At 47.4% G+C, this 18,021-nt stretch overlaps 1 protein-coding gene across 1 annotated transcript in view; it reads left to right on the forward strand.

Moving 5' to 3' along the window:
* Positions 1-18,021, forward strand: part of SCNN1B (sodium channel epithelial 1 subunit beta) — a 77,211-nt gene that overhangs the window by 43,505 nt on the left and 15,685 nt on the right. The window contains exons 2-4 of the mRNA XM_060031896.1: positions 2,093-2,411; positions 4,795-5,071; positions 14,383-14,573. Coding sequence (XP_059887879.1) covers positions 2,101-2,411; positions 4,795-5,071; positions 14,383-14,573 — 779 coding nt within the window. The 5' untranslated portion in view covers positions 2,093-2,100. The remainder of the gene's footprint in view (positions 1-2,092; positions 2,412-4,794; positions 5,072-14,382; positions 14,574-18,021) is intronic.

The raw sequence follows: 18,021 nt of genomic DNA on the forward strand, positions 1-18,021 counted from the left end.
GTGAGGAATGTGACTGTGTCAGACAGTTAGGTCAGGAGTGAACATGCCTGAGTAAGTCTAAGATCTCTGTGTAGATATGAAGGTCTGGCGTTATTCATTTCGGTATTCAGTGGTGTTCTAGGCGCTGTGCTGGGCTTGTCGGGAATACAGTGCTGCTACCTCCAGGAGGACTGTGATCTCATGGGAGTGAGAAGCCACAGGACAAGCAACTATGTCACAGAGTAGAACGAGGAGAATTTCTTTCTCTGTTGGTTGCAAATGATACACATCCAGCTTGTATCAGCATAAGTAAGAAAGAAAATTTATTGGTTCCCATATCTGCTGAGTCCAGGAATAAAAGGCTTCAGGAATGGCTGGATCCAGGTGTTCAAACGATGTTGTCAGAACCTGCCTCCATCTTGTGGCTCTGCTTTTCTCTATGTTGGCTTTCTCCTCAGGGAGTCTCCCCATTTGTGATGCCAAATACCGCCAGCTTAGTAGTCTTAGCTAAAAAGGAGGTCTCTTCCTCAGTTATTCCAACATAAAGTAACAGAATTGAGTCTAATGGTCCAAACTGGGGTCATGTGAGCCCCCCCCCGCCCAGAGCTAGGGATGGTAGCCTGGCCACTCACACCAACTGAGACTGGGGGAGGGGTTCACCCGAGGAAACATCCAAGCAAGGGGAGAGGGTGCTGGGAAGCAGGCAACACCCTGCCCAACACAGAGCCCCCAGAAAGGCAGAGGCTCTCAGAGGAGGGCAGGGCTCATTCCAGCCAGGGAGTCAGGACAGCTTCACAAAAGAGGTGGCCTTTGGCCAGTTGGGGCTCCAGGGATAGGGCTGGGGTGCTCCTTCAGCAGGTTCTGGCTCTGTATATGGGCAGAAGGAAGGAGGAAACGGGTATTTCCTGAGAAGCCATCATGTGCCAGGCTCTTTGACAACTATCTTGGTTAACGTCACAAGAACTCTGTCTGCTCACGCAGGTGGGAAACAGTCTCAGAGAGGTTAACCATTCCTGGCTGACCCACAGCTAGCACCCGGCACTCCTGGAGCCACCCTCACCCCGCTCCAGTCCATCTCCACCGAGCAGCTGGGGCGCTCTTTTCAGACCGCAGAGTTGACAGCATCTCGTCTCCACAGGTTCCAACTGTCCTAGGATTGAAACCCCACTCCTTAGCATGGCCCACAAGGCCCTGCGCGGCCAGCTCTGTTCATGTCCCCAGGCTCCCTCCCGATCGGCCTCTGCTCCTGCTGTCCCCTCACCCTCCCACCACCACTCCTCTTCTGTCCTTTAACTCAACTCCTCCAAGGACTCCCAGACTTCGGGGGCCCCCCTTTGTAATAACAGTAGCTGACAGGTGCCAGGGATTAGTCCACACTCTCCATATTCTCATTCCTTTCAGGCTTCACATCAGCCCTGTGAGGTGGGGACCGTTATTATCCCCAGTTTACAAGATGAGGAAACTGAGGCACTGAGAAAGTGAATTGCTTAAAGTCACACAGCTAGAAAGTGGCAGAGCCGAGATTCAAAGCCAGACATTTCGCTCCAGAGTCCTCATTCTTAACCACTGCCCTCTACTGCCTCTGGGTACTCAGGGTCCCAATCCTTCCTATCACGTTCTGTAACCAGTTGGTTGATCTCTGTCTCAGCACTCACAGCTAGTAATAATGGTAGCTAACATATTGAGCACGTAGCCTGTGCCAGGCACTGTACTTGGCACTTTTTATGTTTCACCTAATTTCACCCTCTCAGCAATCCTATGAAAACTAGGTACAGTTGTCCCATTTTGCACACGGAGAACCTGAGGAGTTAAGAGTTTAAGTAACTTGTCCACTAAGCTGGAAATTCTCAGAGGGAAGAAACCTTGTCCATTTTGCTCATCATTGAGTCCAGAGGGGCTAATTCAGTGCCTGGCATACAGTAGGCACTCAGTAAATGCTTTGGGGTTGGTTGGATGGATGGATGATAAATGGCAAGAGGGAAGGAAGGAAGGGAGGGAGGGATAGAAAGAGGGCCTTCCTGTCCCCAGTGCCCATGCTCTGGCCGTGACTGGGAGATCCTGGGACGGGAGGCTGTTGTGGTATCTGAAGTGGCCGTCCCGGCTGTATCTGCAGGAGCCACGATGCACATAAAGAAGTACCTGCTCAAGTGCCTGCACCGGCTGCAGAAGGGCCCCGGCTACACATACAAGGAGCTGCTGGTGTGGTACTGTGACAACACCAACACCCATGGCCCCAAACGCATCATCTGCGAGGGGCCCAAGAAGAAGGCCATGTGGTTCGTGCTCACCCTGCTCTTCACCTCCCTCGTCTGCTGGCAATGGGGTGTCTTCATCAGGACCTACCTGAACTGGGAGGTCAGCGTCTCCCTCTCCATCGGCTTCAAGGCTATGGACTTTCCCGCCGTCACCGTCTGCAACACCAGCCCCTTCCAGTAGGTGGTCCTTGGAGTGCGGCTGGTCTCAGCGGGGCTGCATTTCTTTTTTCCCCTTCCTTCCAGCTTTCCTTCCTTCTTTCCCTTTTTCCCCTTTCTCTCTTTCTCTTTCCTTCTTTGTTTTCATCCCTTTGTAGCAAGTAAGATTCAAAATTCATAAACCTCCTAGGCTTAAAAAGAACCTCAAAAAATGCCTGGTAGTCCCTACCTTCAGGCATGCCAGTGCCTATTTATTGATTCAATGTGTATTTATTGAGCACCTACTATTGCCAGGAACTTTCCTAGGCACCACGAATACATCAGTAACTAAAACAACATGCCTGCCCTCGTCACAGTCTACCAGAGAAAACAGACATTAATCTTTTTTTCCCATAAATATTGAATTCGTTGTAATTGTGAGGATTAAAGTATATATATAGCAGCCGTACATTGAGTGCTTATGAAACACCAGGCAGCGTGCTGAGTGTTCTTCAGGTAATTCATGTCATTCTAATCCACACAACCGCCCTAGGGGTGGGCACTGCTATAGTAGCCCCAATTCATAGGTCAGGACATGGAGGTTCAGAGAAGTGAGGGAACTTGCCCAGAGACACACAGTGAGCAACTGTAGAATTTGAATCCAGGCCTGATCTGACTCCAGAGCTGCCACTGTTTAACCACTTGATGGCAAGGCCTAGGAAGGGGACACCCAAGGACACCCAACCTAGTCAGGGTTGGGTTGAGGAAAGGCAGAGGGTCAGTCGGAGAAAAATGCCCCGAGGAATGAGTAGAAGTTAGCCAGGCAGAGTGAAGAGAATGTCCCAAGTGGGGGGCACAGCACATGCAAAGGTCCTGGGGTGAGACAGAGCTTGGTGCATTCAAGGACTTGACAAAAGGGCCAGCATGTCTGAGTCTCAGGGAACGTTCTTGTCCAAAAGAAGGTCCTGGAAGGGAATTCATATTTCCTGATTACATTTCCAGCTGTCAGAAAGTCACTTCTTTCTAGGAATAGGGCTGCTCTTCCTTGCTTGGGTGGTCTTTGAAGCTACTTGAGAAAACTCTTAATAATTATAATAATAACACACCCTGCTTTATAAGCATCACCTAATTGAATCCTCCAAAAGCCCTCTAGGGTAAATATTTCAATCCCCCCCCCCCCCCATTTTGTAGATGAGAGAACAGAGCCTCAGAGAGGTTAACCTACCCAAAGTCACACAGATATTAAGTGACATGCCGGAATTCAAACCCAGAGCCCATGAATTCCAAAACAGGACTTAGCCAAGCTCGACAGCAGCTGTGGACATCTAGGCTGTAATAGCAGCCCCTAGCCTGCAGCCCGCCACCTACCCAATCCTCCTCTCCCTGTGTGCACAGAGGCAGCTGGTCTGATGGTCAGGGTACAGGTTGTGTCATCATCTGAGGCTGGTGTCAGCTCCGGCAGATGTACACCTTCATACCAGGACTTGGGCCTGTGTCCAGGGTTTAGTGCTGTCTCCTGCAGGAAGTCCTCCAGCCAGAGCTGATACACACCACCCTGGAGACCACACTCTGGGGCAAGGTCTTGGATAAATTGGGTTTTGGAGTGACTAGGGTGCAGGGCCTGGGGCCCCCACCCAGGGCCTGGTGGGAACACCCGCTGGTGTGGACACATTTCTGCCAGACTGACTGGTCACCATTTCCAATATGGGAGCCTCAGGGGCTGAGAGAAGATCCTGGATCCCAGCCCCACAGTCCCATCTGCCTTCTCCCTCCTGAAACCGGCTCCTGTTCCCCAAATTGCTGCTGGAGAATTAGGATCACAGACCTGCCCCTCCCCCAGCATTCTCTATCCCTCCTGGCAGGGAGAAGTCAGAGCCCCGTGCCTACACAGCACACCTACTGGAGCCCACCAAACCCAGGTTCCAATCTCAGCTCTGTGGCCTCATCAGTGGGATGAGCTCAGGAAGTCACAGCAACTCCCAGAGTTTCTTTATCCATATGTGGGGATGATTATAGAATTGTGGCAAAGATTAAATAAAAAGATGTAGGAAGCACTTAGCACCTGGCACATGGTAAGTGATCAATAACTGTGAGCTCTCAGGATTCTTTCCCACTAGCCTGTGAATTTCATACGGAAAAAGACCCATTCTGTCTTGTTTGCCATAATATCCTCTGTGCCTTGCACAGTACTTGGCACATAGTAGATGCTCACCAAATACTGGGTGAATGAATGAGTGAGCAGGTGGGTGGAAGGATGCATGGATGATGCGTGGGTGGGTAGATAGAGAGGTGAGTGCTTGGGGTGGAGGAGCATTCTTCTCACATGTGGTGGCGGCCACACTGCAGTAGGAGGGGATCCCAGACTACAGTCGTTCTGCTTTGAAGCTGCCTCTTGCCTCCCTGACTTGCCCTCTCTCCCACACAGGTACTCCAAAGTCAAGCATTTGCTGAAGGACCTGGATGAACTGATGGAGGCAGTCCTGGCGAGGATCCTGGGTCCTGAGCTCAGCCATGTCAACGCCACCAGGGCCCTGAACCTCACCATCTGGAACCACGTGCCCCTGGTCTTTATCGATGAGCAGAACCCCCATCACCCGGTGGTTCTTGACCTCTTTGAGGACAACTACAATGGCTCAGCAGGCAGCACCCCAGCACCAGGAAGGACCTGCAGTGCCCACGGATGCAAAGTAGCCATGAAACTAGTAAGTGGGCCCCAGGCACAGGTCAAACAATGGGCCCTAACTAGTGAGGCTGATGGGAGTTTCTTTCTTTAAATAATCTGGGTCTTGCTGGGGGAAAAACAGGCTGGAGCCGGTGCCGATTTTATATGTTTGCAGTGCTTTTTTAAAATTAGAAATAGTTGGTATGTTAGTCAAGACACTTTTGGATGCCAGTGACCCAGCTCAAACTAGTTTAAGCAAAGCAGGGAATTCCTTGGTTCACAAAATGAGAAGTCCAGGGGTGTATTAAGTTGAGATGTGGCTGGATCCAGGCGTTCAGATGCCGTCATCAGGAGTCCATCGCTCTCCACCTAGGTTCATCTCTTCTCTCAGTTGACTGTGCTCTCTGGCTAGCTCTCTCCACATGGAAGACCCTGGCAATGCCAGACATATATCCCACAAGCTTAGCACTCTTCCCAGAAACAAAGCTCTTCTTTCCTAATTGCCTCTGTGAAAGTCCTGAGACTGATCATCAGGTCACATGCTCACCCCTAAACCAATCACTGTGAGCTGGAGGACAGACTTTCATGATTGGCCAGACCTGGGTCATGTACCCTGGAGCTGAGGATGATGTCAGCCTTTATCAGACCACATGGACTGAGCCGGAGGGAAGGGGTGGCTTCCTGAAGGAGGAATTAAGTCTTTTTTTTTTTTTTTTTAACATCTTTATTGGACTATAATTGCTTTACAATGGTGTGTTAGTTTCTGCTTTATAACAAAGTGAATCAGCTATACATATACGTATGTCCCCATGTCTCCTCCCTCTTGTGTCTCCCTCCCACCCTCCCTACCCCACCCCTCTAGGTGGTCACAAAGCACCGAGCTGATCTCCCTGTGCTATGCGGCTGCTTCCCACTAGCTATCTATTTTACGTTTGGTAGTGTATATATGTCCATGCCACTCTCTCACTTCACCCCAGCTTACCCTTCCCCCTCCCCGTGGCCTCAAGTCCATTCTCTATGTCTGTGTCTTTATTCCTGTCCTGCCCCTAGTTTCTTCAGAGGCTTTTTTTTTTTTGGTTCCATATATATGTGTTCGCATATGGTATTTGCTTTTCTCTTTCTGTCTTACTTCACTCTGTATGACAGTCTCTAGATTCATCCACCTCACTACAAATAGCTCAATTTCATTTCTTTTTACGGCTGAGTAATATTCCATTGTATATATGTGCCACATCTTTTTTATCCATTCATCTGTCGATGGACACTTAGGTTGCTTCCATGTCCTGGTTATTGTAAATAGAGCTGCAGTAAACATTGTGGTACATGACTCTTTTTGAATTATGGTTTTCTCAGGGTATATGCCCAGTAGTGGGATTGCTGGGTCGTATGGTAGTTCTATTTTTAGTTTTTTAAGGAACCTCCATACTGTTCTCCATAGTGACTGTATCAATTAACATTCCCACCAACAGTGCAAGAGGGTTCCCTTTTCTCCACACCCTCTCCAGCATTTATTGTTTGTAGATTTTTTGATGATGGCCATTCTGACCGGTGTGAGATGATATCTCATTGTAGTTTTGATTTGCATTTCTCTAATGATTAATGATGTTGAGCATTCTTTCATGTGTTTGTTGGCAGTCTGTATATCTTCTTTGGAGAAATGTCTATTTAGGTCTTCTGCCCATTTTTGGATTGGGTTGTTTTTTGTTACTGAGTTGCATGAGCTGCTTGTATGTTTTGGAGATTAATCCTTTGTAAGTTGCTTCATTTGCAAATATTTTCTCCCATTCTGAGGGTTGTCTTTTCGTCTTGTTTATGGTTTCCTTTGCTGTGCAAAAGCTTTTAAGTTTCATTAGGTGCCATTTGTTTATTTTTGTTGTTATTTCCATTTCTCTAGGAGGTGGGTCAAAAAGGATCTTGCTGTGATGTATGTCATAGACTGTTCTGCCTATGTTTTCCTCTAAGAGTTTTATAGTGTTTGGCCTTACATTTAGGTCTTTAATCCATTTTGAGTTTATTTTTGTGTATGGTGTTAGGGAGTGTTCTAATTTCATTCTTTTACATGTAGCTGTCCAGTTTTCCCAGCACCACTTACTGAAGAGGCTGTCTTTTCTCCATTGTATATTCTTGCCTCCTTTATCAAAGATAAGGTGACCATATGTGTGTGGGTTTATCTCTGGGCTTTCTATCCTGTTCCATTGATCTATATTTCTGTTTTTGTGCCAGTACCAAACTGTCCTGATTACTGTAGCTTTGTAGTATAGTCTGAAGCCAGGGAGCCTGATTCCTCCAGTGCCGTTTTTCTTTCTCAGGATTGCTTTGGCTATTTGGGGTCTTTTGTGTTTTTGTACAAATTGTGAAATTTTTTGTTCTAGTTCTGTGAAAAATGCCATTGGTAGTTTGATAGGGATTGCACTTAATCTGTAGATTGCTTTGGGTAGTATAGTCATTTTCGCAATGTTGATTCTTCCAATCCAAGAACATGGTATATCTCTTCATCTGTTTGTATCACATCTTTAATTGCTTTCATCAGTGTCTTATAGTTTTCTGCATACAGGTCTTCTGTCTCCTTAGGTAAAACATTCCTAGGTATTTTATTCTTTTTTGTTGCAATGGTAAATAGGAGTGTTTCCTTAATTTCTCTTTCAGATTTTTCATCATTAGTGTATAGGAATGCAAGAGATTTCTGTGCATTAATTTTATATCCTGCCAGTTTACCATATTCATTGATTAGCTCTAGTAGTTTTCTGGTAGCATCTTTGGGATTCTCTATGTATAGTATCATGTCATCAGCAAACACTGACACTTTTACTTCTTCTTTTCTGATTTGTATTCCTTTTATTTCTTTTTCTTCTCTGATTGCTGTGGCTAACACTTCCAAAACTATGTTGAATACTAGTGGTGAGAGTGGGCAACCTTGTCTTGTTCCTGATCTTAGTGGAAATGGTTTCAGTTTTTCACCATTGAGAACAATGTTGGCAGTGGGTTTGTCATATATGACCTTTATTATGTTGAGGTAATTTCCCTCTGTGCCTACTTTCTGGAGAGTTTTTATCATAAATGGTGTTGAATTTTGTCAAAAGCTTTTTCTGCATCTATTGAGATGATCATATGGTTTTTCTCCTTCAACTTGTTAATATGGTTTATCACATTGATTGATTTGCATATATTGAAGAATTCTTGCATTCCTGGGATAAAGCCCACTTGATCATGGTGTATGATCCTTTTAATGTGCTGTTGGATTCTGTTTGCTAGCATTTTGTTGAGGATTTTTTTTTTTTCTTTTTGGTTGAGGATTTTTGCATCTATGTTCATCAGTGATATTGGTCTGTAGTTTTCTTTTTTTGTGACATCTTTGGTTTTGGTATCAGGGTGATGGTGGCCTTGTAGAATGAGTTTGGGAGTGTTCCTCCCTCTGCTATATTTTGGAAGAGTTTGAGAAGGATAGGTGTTAGCTCTTCTCTAAATGTTTGATAGAATTCACCTATGAAGCCATCTGGTCCTGGGCTTTTGTTTGTTGGAAGATTTTTAATCACAGTTTCAGTTTCAGTGCTTGTGATTGGTCTGTTTATATTTTCTATTTCTTTCTGGTTCAGTTTCAGGAGGTTGTGCTTTTCTAAGAATTTGTCCATTTCTTCTATGTTGTCCATTTTATTGGCATATAGTTGCTTGTAGTAATCTCTCATGATCCTTTGTATTTCTCTAGTGTCAGCTGTTACTTCTCCTTTTTCATTTCTAATTCTATTGATTTGAGTCTCCTCCCTTTTTTCCTTGATGAGTCTGGCTAGTGGTTTATCAATTTTGTTCATCTTCTCAAAGAACAAGCTTTTAGTTTTATTGATCTTAGCTATTGTTTCCTTCATTTCTTTTTCATTTATTTCTGATCTGATTTTTATGATATCTTTTCTTCTGCTAACTTTGAGGGTTTTTTGTTCTTCTTTCTCTGATTGCTTTAGGTGAAGGCTTAGGTTGTTTATTTGAGATGTTTCTTGTTTCTTGAGGTAGGATTGTATTGCTATAAACTTCCCTCTTAGAAGTGCTTTTGCTGCATCCCATAGGTTTTGGGTCATTGTGTTTTCATTGTCATTTGTTTCTAGGTATTTTTTTATTTCCTCTTTGATTTCTTCAGTGATCTTTTGGTTATTTAGTAGTGTATTGTTTAGCCTCCATGTGTTTGTATTTTTCACAGATTTTTTCCTGTAATTGATATCTAGTCTCATAGCGTTGTGGTCGGAAAAGATACTTGATATGTTTTCAATTTTCTTAAATTTACCAAGGCTTGATTTGTGACCTAAGATGTGATCTATCCTGGAGAATGTTCCATGAGCACTTGAGAAGAAAGTGTATTCTGTTGTTGGGATGGAATGTCCTATAAATATCAATTAAGTCCATCTTGTTTAATGTATCATTTAAAGCTTGTGCTTCCTTATTTATTTTCATTTTGGATGATCTGTCCATTGGTGAAAGTGGGGTGTTAAAGTCCCCTACTATGATTGTGTTACTGTCGATTTCCCCTTTTATGGCTGTTAGCATTTGCCTTATGTATTGAGGTGCTCCTGTGTTGGGTGCATAAATATTTACAATTGTTATATCTTCGTCTTGGATTGATCCCTTGATCATTATGTAGTGTCCTTCTTTGTCTCATGTAATAGTCTTTATTTTAAAGTCTGTTTTGTCGGATATGAGAATTGCTACTCCGGCTTTCTTTTGATTTCCATTTGCATGGAATATCTTTTTCCATCCCCTCATTTTTAGTCTGTATGTGTACCTAGGTCTGAAATGGGTCTCTTGTAGATAGCATATATACAGGTCTTGCTTTTGTATCCATTCAGCCAGTGTGTCTTTTGGTTGTAGCATTTAATCCATTTACATTTAAGGTAGTTATCGATATGTGTGTTCCTATTACCATTTTCTTAATTGTTTTGGGTTTGTTATTGTAGGTCTTTTCCTTCTCTTGTGTTTCCTGCCTAGAGAAGTTCCTTTAGCATTTGTTGTAAGCTGGTTTGGTGGTGCTGAATTCTCTTAGCCTTTGCTTGTCTGTGAAAGTTTTAATTTCTCCGTTGAATCTGAATGAGATCCTTTCTGGGTAGAGTAATCTTGGTTGTAGGTTTTTCTCTTTCATCACTTTAAATATGTCCTGCCGCTCCCTTGTGGCTTGCAGAGTTTCTGCTGAAATATCAGCTGTTAACTTTATGGGGATTTCCCTTGTATGTTATTTGTTGCTTTTCCCTTGCTGCTTTTAATATTTTTCTTTGTATCTAATTTTTTTTAATTAATTTACATTATTTTATTTATTTATTTTTGGCTGTGTTTGGTCTTTGTTGCTGCGCGCAGGCTTTCTCTAGTTGTGGTGTGCAGGGGCTACTCTTCGTCACAGTGCACAGGCTTCTTATTACGGTGGCTTCTCTTGTTGCAGAGCACAGGCTCTAGGCGCGTGGGCTTCAGTAGTTGCAGTAGCTGTGGCGCATGGGCTTAGTTGCTCCGTGGCATGTGGGATCTTCCCAGACCAGGGCTCAAACCCTACAGTGGCAGGTGGATTCTTAACCACTGCACCACCAGGGAAGTCCCTGTATTTAATATTTGATAGTTTGATTTATATGTGTCTTGGCATGTTCCTCCTTGGATTTATCCTATATGGGACTGTCTGTGCTTCCTGGACTTGATTGACTATTTCCTTTCCCATATTAGGGAAGTTTTCAACTATCATCTCTTCAAATATTTTCTCCGTCCCTTTTTTTTTTTTTACTCTTCTTCTTCTGGGACCCCTAAAATTCAAATGTTGATGTGTTTAATGTTGTCCCAGAGGTCTCTGAGACTGTCCTCAATTTTTTTCATCCTTTTTTCTTTATTCTGCTCTGCGGTAGTTATTTCCACTATTTTATCTTCCAGGTCACTTATCTGTTCTTCTACCTCAGTTATTCTGCTATTGTTTCCTTCTAGAGAATTTTTAATTTCATTTATTGTGTTGTTCATCATTGTTTGTTTGCTCTTTAGTTCTTCTAGGTCCTTGTTAAATGTTTCTTGTATTTTCTCCATTCTATTTCCAAGATTTTGGATCATCTTTACTATTATTCCTCTGAATTCTTTTTCAGGTAGACTGCCTATTTCTTCTTCATTTGTTAGGTCTGGTGGGTTTTTACCTTGCTCCTTCATCTGCTGTGTATTTTTCTGTCTTCTCAATTTTCTTAACTTGCTGTGTTTGGGATCTCCTTTTTTCAGGCTTCAGGTTCGTAGTTCCCGTTGCTTTTGGTGTCTGCCCCCAGTGGGTAAGGTTGGTTCAGTGCATTGTGTAGGCTTCTGGTGGAAGGGACTGGTGCCTGTGTTCTAGTGGATGAGGCTGGATCTTGTCTTTATGATGGGCAGGACCGCGTCCGGTGGTGTGTTTTGGGGTGTCTGTGGTCTTATTATGATTTTAGGCAGCCTCTCTGCTAATGGGTGGGGTTGTGTCCCTGTCTTGCTAGTTGCTTGGCATAGGGTGTCCAACACTTAAGCTTGCTGGTCGTTGAGTGGAGCTGGGTCTTAGCTTGAGATGGAGATCTCTGAGAGAGCTTTCGTCAGTTGACATTACATGGAGCCAGGAGGTCTCTAGTGGACCAATGTCCCGAATCCGGCTCTGCCACTTCAGAGGATCAGCCCTGACACCCAGCTGGAGCACCAAGACCCTGTCAGCCACATGGCTCAGAAGAAAAGGGAGAAAAAAAAGAAAGAAAAAGAAAAGAAAGTTATTAAAATAAAAAAAATATTATTAAAAATAAAAAAGTAATAAATAAAAGAAAGAAGAGAGCAACCAAACCAAAAAACAAATCCACCAATGATAACAAGCACTAAAAACTATACTAAAAACAACAACAAAACGGACAGATAGAACCCTAGGACGAATGGTAAAAGCAAAGCTTTTGGGAAATCTGAGGTCTTCTGCCAGCGTTCAGTAGGTGTTCTATAGGAGCTGTTTCACATGTAGATGTATTTTTGATGTATTTGTGGGGAGGAAGGTGATCTCCACATCTTACTCCTCTGCCATCTTGACGCCACGGCTGTTATTTTTGACAGAAGAGCATTCAAAGGCTTTGCTGATAAATAGTGCTTGTAGTAGTACAACTGAAACAGCAGAAATGCAGAACTTGTCAACATTAAAAGTGCCAAAATCACGTTCTTATTGATCCTACTCATTAGTCTGCAGTGCTCACTTGGTTGTCTTTTGAAAGTAACCCAGCTGGTTTCATCTTTTTTGGTAAGAACATAATCTTGTTTTCTGTGAACAAAAAGATGTTTCTCAGCCAACAGCAGCAGCAACGAGGAATTAAGTCTTATTATCAAAAGACAGAGGCATAAATATCGGACAGGTGAAAAACCACAGCTATGCAGTACAGTCATTGCCAAAGCATAACTGGGATGCTGGGATGCCCGCAAGCCAGCAGTAGGAAGAAGGTTCCCTGTCTGTGCCCCGGGATCCCCTGGGAGCTCTGTAACTGCTCAGATGCCTGGGCCCCATTCCTGGAGAATCTGAATGGGCAGTTCTGGGCCCAGACCCAGGAATCTGTCTTGTTAATAGGCTCCATGGTGATTCTGATGATCAGCCTTGTTTGGGGACCCAGGCTGGGGCTAGACACTCCCCAGAAGGATGTCACTGCCTCCCGTGCCCCCCACGTGGTCAGGACTTCCACAACCCAGCCCCCCCCCCATACAAACCAGCAAACAGCACGAGGCTCCAGAGCCCCAGTGCCCGCTCTGACCCAACGCCCTACTACTGTTTGGTGCAGTTAGCAGGCTTCCTGTGTCCATTTCCTCACCTGTAAAGTAGGCGTGGTCCTGGTGGCTGCACCAGCTCTCAGGGTCAGGCCCCACGTGTGTGTGTGAGTGCATGTTGTGTGGGTGTGCAAGTGGGCTGGGGACCTCAGTGTCTTCATGATGATGGGGCAGGGCTGCTGTGAGAATTGATGAGATAATAGAACTAAAGCCCTGAGTTGGGAATTCCCTGGCAGTCCAGTGGTTAGGACTCTGAGCTTCCCTTGCAGGGGACCCAGGTTCCATCCGTGGTCAGGGAACTAAGATCCTGCAAGGTATGGGGTGTGGCCCAAAAAAAAAAGTCCTGAGAACAGAGCCCAGGACAGAGTGAGCCTTTTTTATATATATATATATATATATATATATATATATATATATATATTTATTTATTTATTTATTTATTTATTTATTTATTTTTGGCTGCATTGGGTCTTTGTTGCTGCATGCGGACTTTCTTCTAGTTGCAACGAGTGGGGGCTACTCTTCGTTGCGGTGCGCAGGCTTCTCATTGCCGTGGCTTCTCTTGTTGCGGAGCTCGGGCTCTAGGTGCGCGGGCTTCAGTAGTTGTGGCACGTGGGCTCAGTAATTGTGGCTCGTAGGCTCTAGAGCTCAGGCTCAGTAGTTGTGACGCACGGGCTTAGTTGCTCCGTGGCATGTGGGATCTTCCCGGACTGGGGCTCAAACCCGTGTCCCCTGCATTAGCAGGCAGATTCTTAACCACGGCACCACCAGGGAAGTCCCGAGAGTGACTCTTAAGTAGTATCATCTCCCTGAGGTGAGATGAGGACCTCCAGGAACTGGCATGAGGACAGCGCCCCATGCCGGCCTGGAGAGGGCTGTCTCAGAACTAAGGAGAAGCTTCTCCCTCAGGCCTCCTTGGTTCCCACCAGGAGGACCAATAGAGGCAGAGTGGCCAAGGCTGGAGTGTCAGGGCCTAGCCTGTCCTGTGTCTACAGGGGACCTGGGCTTCATGGTGGAGGGGCCTGCGCCCCTCTGTCGGCTCAAACTGATGAGGCCCGGGTCCTTCTCCCAGCCGAGGGGTGGGCAGACCTGGAGTCTTGGGTCCTTCATGTTCCACACAGCCTCCAGGGAGCTGCCTCTGGATGTCTGGGGAGGGGGCTGGGAAGGGATTCAGGGGAGTGGAGGGTCCGAGTGTGTGCTGTAGATGTGCCCACGTGAGCATGAATGTGGTGCCGCTTGCGTAAATCAAGGTACATGGACGTGTGTGTGGAGTTGTGACCCCAGGACATCATGTGACTGCAGGTGTCGGAAAGCGGGGTCTGTGTATGCGTGTGTGCGTGTGTGCGTTCCCTTGTGCCTGAGGCTATGTTATATGGGGGTGGCAGGTGCTGCCTGTGAGTCCTTGTGACTGCAGAGCTGTGTGTGAGGGGACAGCCTGAGCCTTGTGACCGTGCGTGCAAACACACTCCCCCCGGCCCAGCCATGGGCAGCCCCCGCACCCAGGCGCCCCCTGAGGAAGGGCAGCTGGCAGCGCACTCGCCACCCTGGCCCTCAGGGCAGAGGCCTGGCAGCAGCCCCCGCCCACAGGAACCTCTCTTGCCCCCGCAGTGCAGCCACAATGGGACCACGTGCAATTTCCGGAACTTCAGCAGCGCCACCCAGGCAGTGACGGAGTGGTACGCCCTGCAGGCCACCAACATCTTCGCACAGGTTCCAAACCAGGAGCTGGTGGCCATGGGCTACTCCGCCGAGCAGCTGATCCTGGCCTGCCTCTTCGGGGCAGAGGCCTGCACCTACAGGTAGGAGCCGCCGGGCCCCCTGCGGCCAGGGTCCACATCCCGGTCCACACCCCTGCTTGGCCACTCAGCCCGCACCACAGTTTTCTGTGCCCAGGTGTCTTTGGTTTTCTGGGGGCAGAGCCTGAGACAGGGATGTGCTGAAGGCCCCATCACGTACTGAGGGAATCGCTTTAGGGAAAGTCTGCAGGAAAGAGGACTGAGCTAAGGGAGGCTGTGGCCACAGGTGACGTCTAGGCCTGACCTGATCCACGGGGAGCGTAAACCGCACCACAGAGTTGACCTCCCTTAAGCGGAGGGCGGGGGCGGGGGCGTGGGAGCAGCCCCTTGTACGTGCCCCCATCAGTTACTCACTGGCTCTGTGCCACCCCCAGGAGGATGGGCCGGGGTCTCCTAATTTCCCAGGCAAGGTGGCGGGAGAAGGGGCGGCTGTGAGCTGTTAGCCTCCAATACCCCGCAGCTGGGGATCTGTGCAGGTACCCCAGCATCTACTGCCCTCGGTTTTCTCATCCTAAGACAGGAACAGTAACCATAGCCACTTCCTAGAGTTGCTGTGAAGAGTAAATGAAAGGGGGGACTTCCCTGGCAGTCCAGTGGTTGACACTCCGTGCTTCCATGGCAGGGGGTGCGGCGTTCGATCCCTGGTCAGGGAACTAAGATCCCACATGCTGTGTGGCCAAAAAACAAAAAAATTTTTTACCCTTCCCCCTCCCCATATCCTCAAGTCCATTCTCTAGTAGATCTGTGTCTTTAAGCTGTGACAAAGTGAGAGAGTGGCATGAACATATATACACTACCAAACGTAAAATAGATAGCTAGTGGGAAGCAGCCGCATGGCACAGGGAGATCAGCTCGGTGCTTTGTGACCACCTAGAGGGGTGGGATAGGGAGGGTGGGAGGGAGGGAGACGCAAGAGGGAAGAGGTATGGGAACATATGTATACGTATAGCTGATTCACTTTAAAGCAGAAACTAACACACCATTGTAAAGCAATTATACTCCAAAATGTTAAAAAAAATATGAAAGGAATTCATAGTGACAAAAGTACATTATGCAGATAACTTCCAAAAAAAAATTTTTTTTTAGGAAAAAAAAAAAGGAAATGAAGCGGCTCATGTCAGCACTTAGGGCCCTGGAAGTCTTCACTGTAAACACCTTTTTCCCAAACAACCCCCAATGTTGAAAAGATGGCAGAATGAGGGCAGGGTCAATCCTAAAAGCCTGTGTCCTCTTACAAATAGCCCACAGATCTCCCCCTCCTTCCCCTCCCCAGCTTCTGACCATCCAGACCCTGGGCCTGAGAGCCAAGCTCTGTCCCCGAATTGGGGCAGCCGGCAGAGGGGCTGCAGGTCGGCTGGCCGGTCACGGGGGAAGGAAGGGGCTGGGTACAGACAGAGCTGCTGAAGCCCCAGCGCCCCCTCCTGGCTTCCTGGCCAGGCGTCTGGGTGAGGGGGACCACACCATCTGGGTCCCGCCCCGGGCTTCAGCCAGTCCTGTTTCCCAGAGGTGCTGGCGTCTTCCTGGCCTGGGGCTTCAAATTCCCACACTTAAGGCCTCTGGAGAATGGAGCGCTGTGCTGAGTCTGGCCGCTTTGGATGAGGGACAGGCTACCGGTTTCACCCTCCTAGGGATCGTGGCCTCAGCCCAACTCAGTCAAATCGTACACCTTCAGGGACCTCTGTTGAGAATCTGCTGACAGCCGTGGACCCTCTGCCCCCCAAAACGCACAGGCACTCGAAAGGCAGGCATTTCGTAGGCTGTGTCACGGAATCCAGGCCCACTGAGGAGGCCCACTGCACATTTGGTCCGTTGTGAGAATCAGAAAAGGCCAGTCCTACAGGTGGAAGAATTACGTGATGGCCCCCTGCTGATGGTTCACCTCCTGGCTGGTTGGTGACAGGCTGGATTCCAACCCTCTCTCTGGGCCAGGGCACTTGGTTCAGGGCACACCTGCCCAACCATTCCTGGCAGCCCTGCCTGAAGGCTGTTGGTACGCAATGGGCTAGTGCTGTGCCCACAAGTTCATCTTTTACCCTCTCAGCTAAAAGAGAGAGACGCAATACTGTAATTGCAAATATATGGCCCATCTGCGCAGTCAGAATATGTCCTGAAGTGCAAGTGAGTTGGGACAGTGGGTTCAACTAGGATCCACCGGTATCTGCTGCCAGGTCCCTGGTGCTTGAAGCGTGAGCATCTCCCATCGAGCAGGATCCCAGTGCTCGAAGGCGTGCGTTCTGCGCACAGCACGGCCCCTAAACTGAGCCAGCTGTTTCCAGGCCTGATCCAGGGCCAGAGGCAACCTGGGGATGACCTGCTTGTTGCCAAGATGGCGCCCTCCAAAACGAGTCACATTTGGGTCACATGGACTGAGGGTGGTCCCCCAAAGAGAAGATGGCTGACGGGCAGGCAACACCCGGTACTGGCCACACAACTTCTGTGGTGTCGCTAGGGCTGGGGAGTAAGTCTAGTGAAGGGGTGGCTCAAGGCTGGACTCTGCAGTTAGACTATTGGGTTCAGATCCTTGCTCTGTCTTACGAGCTGTGTGGCCTTGAACAAATTTCTTAACTTTTTTTTTTTTTTAATTTATTTATTTTTGGCTGCGTTGGGTCTTCGTTGCTGCACGCAGGCTTTCTCTAGTTGCGGCGAGCGGGGGCTCCTCTTCGTTGTGGTGTGCGGGCTTCTCATTGTGGTGGCTTCTCTTGTTGCGGAGCACAGGCTCCAGGCGCGCGGGCTTCAGTAGTTGTGGCACACAGGCTCAGTAGTTATGGCTCGCGGGCTCTAGAGCACAGGCTCAGTAGCTGTGGCACAGAGGCTTAGTGGCTCCATGGCGTGTGGGATCTTCCCAGACCAGGGATTGAACCCGTGTCCCCTGCATTGGCAGGGGGATTCTTAACCACTGCGCCACCAGGGAAGAAGTCCCAAATTTCTAAACCTTTATATGCCTCCAATTTCCTCCTCCGTAAAATAGATAATAACAGTGCCTACTCTACAGAGTTATTTTGAATATTCAATGAGTTAATATGCATGACAGGCTGACAGTAGTGAAGACTCAGTATTATTCTCATTAAACCCACATTTGACAAGGAACTCATTCTTCAATAATGATGCTAACGTTTATTGTGCCCTTCTGATGTGCCAAGCACTATTCTTAGCACTTTACATGTATAAAATCAATTTGACCCTGGCAACAAGCCCTCGTTTTATATGATGCAACCACTGCCCAGAGAGGTTAAGCAACATCTCTGAGGTCACACAGCTGGTGAGTGTCAGAGGTGGCAGTCTGGGCCAGGCCCACCTTGTGTCACTTCACCACCTCATCAGAAATCAGGATCATCTTTCCTCCCCACCCACCCCTCCCAAGCCTGTTTCTTCAGCACTCGGCAGTCTGAGTGGAGGGTGTGACCCAGACACTTGGCACAGAAACCCCAGTCCACCCATCTCTGCGCTTCTG

Source organism: Delphinus delphis, chromosome 15 (genome assembly GCF_949987515.2).
Source record: "Delphinus delphis chromosome 15, mDelDel1.2, whole genome shotgun sequence".
Lineage (NCBI taxonomy): Eukaryota > Metazoa > Chordata > Mammalia > Artiodactyla > Delphinidae > Delphinus > Delphinus delphis.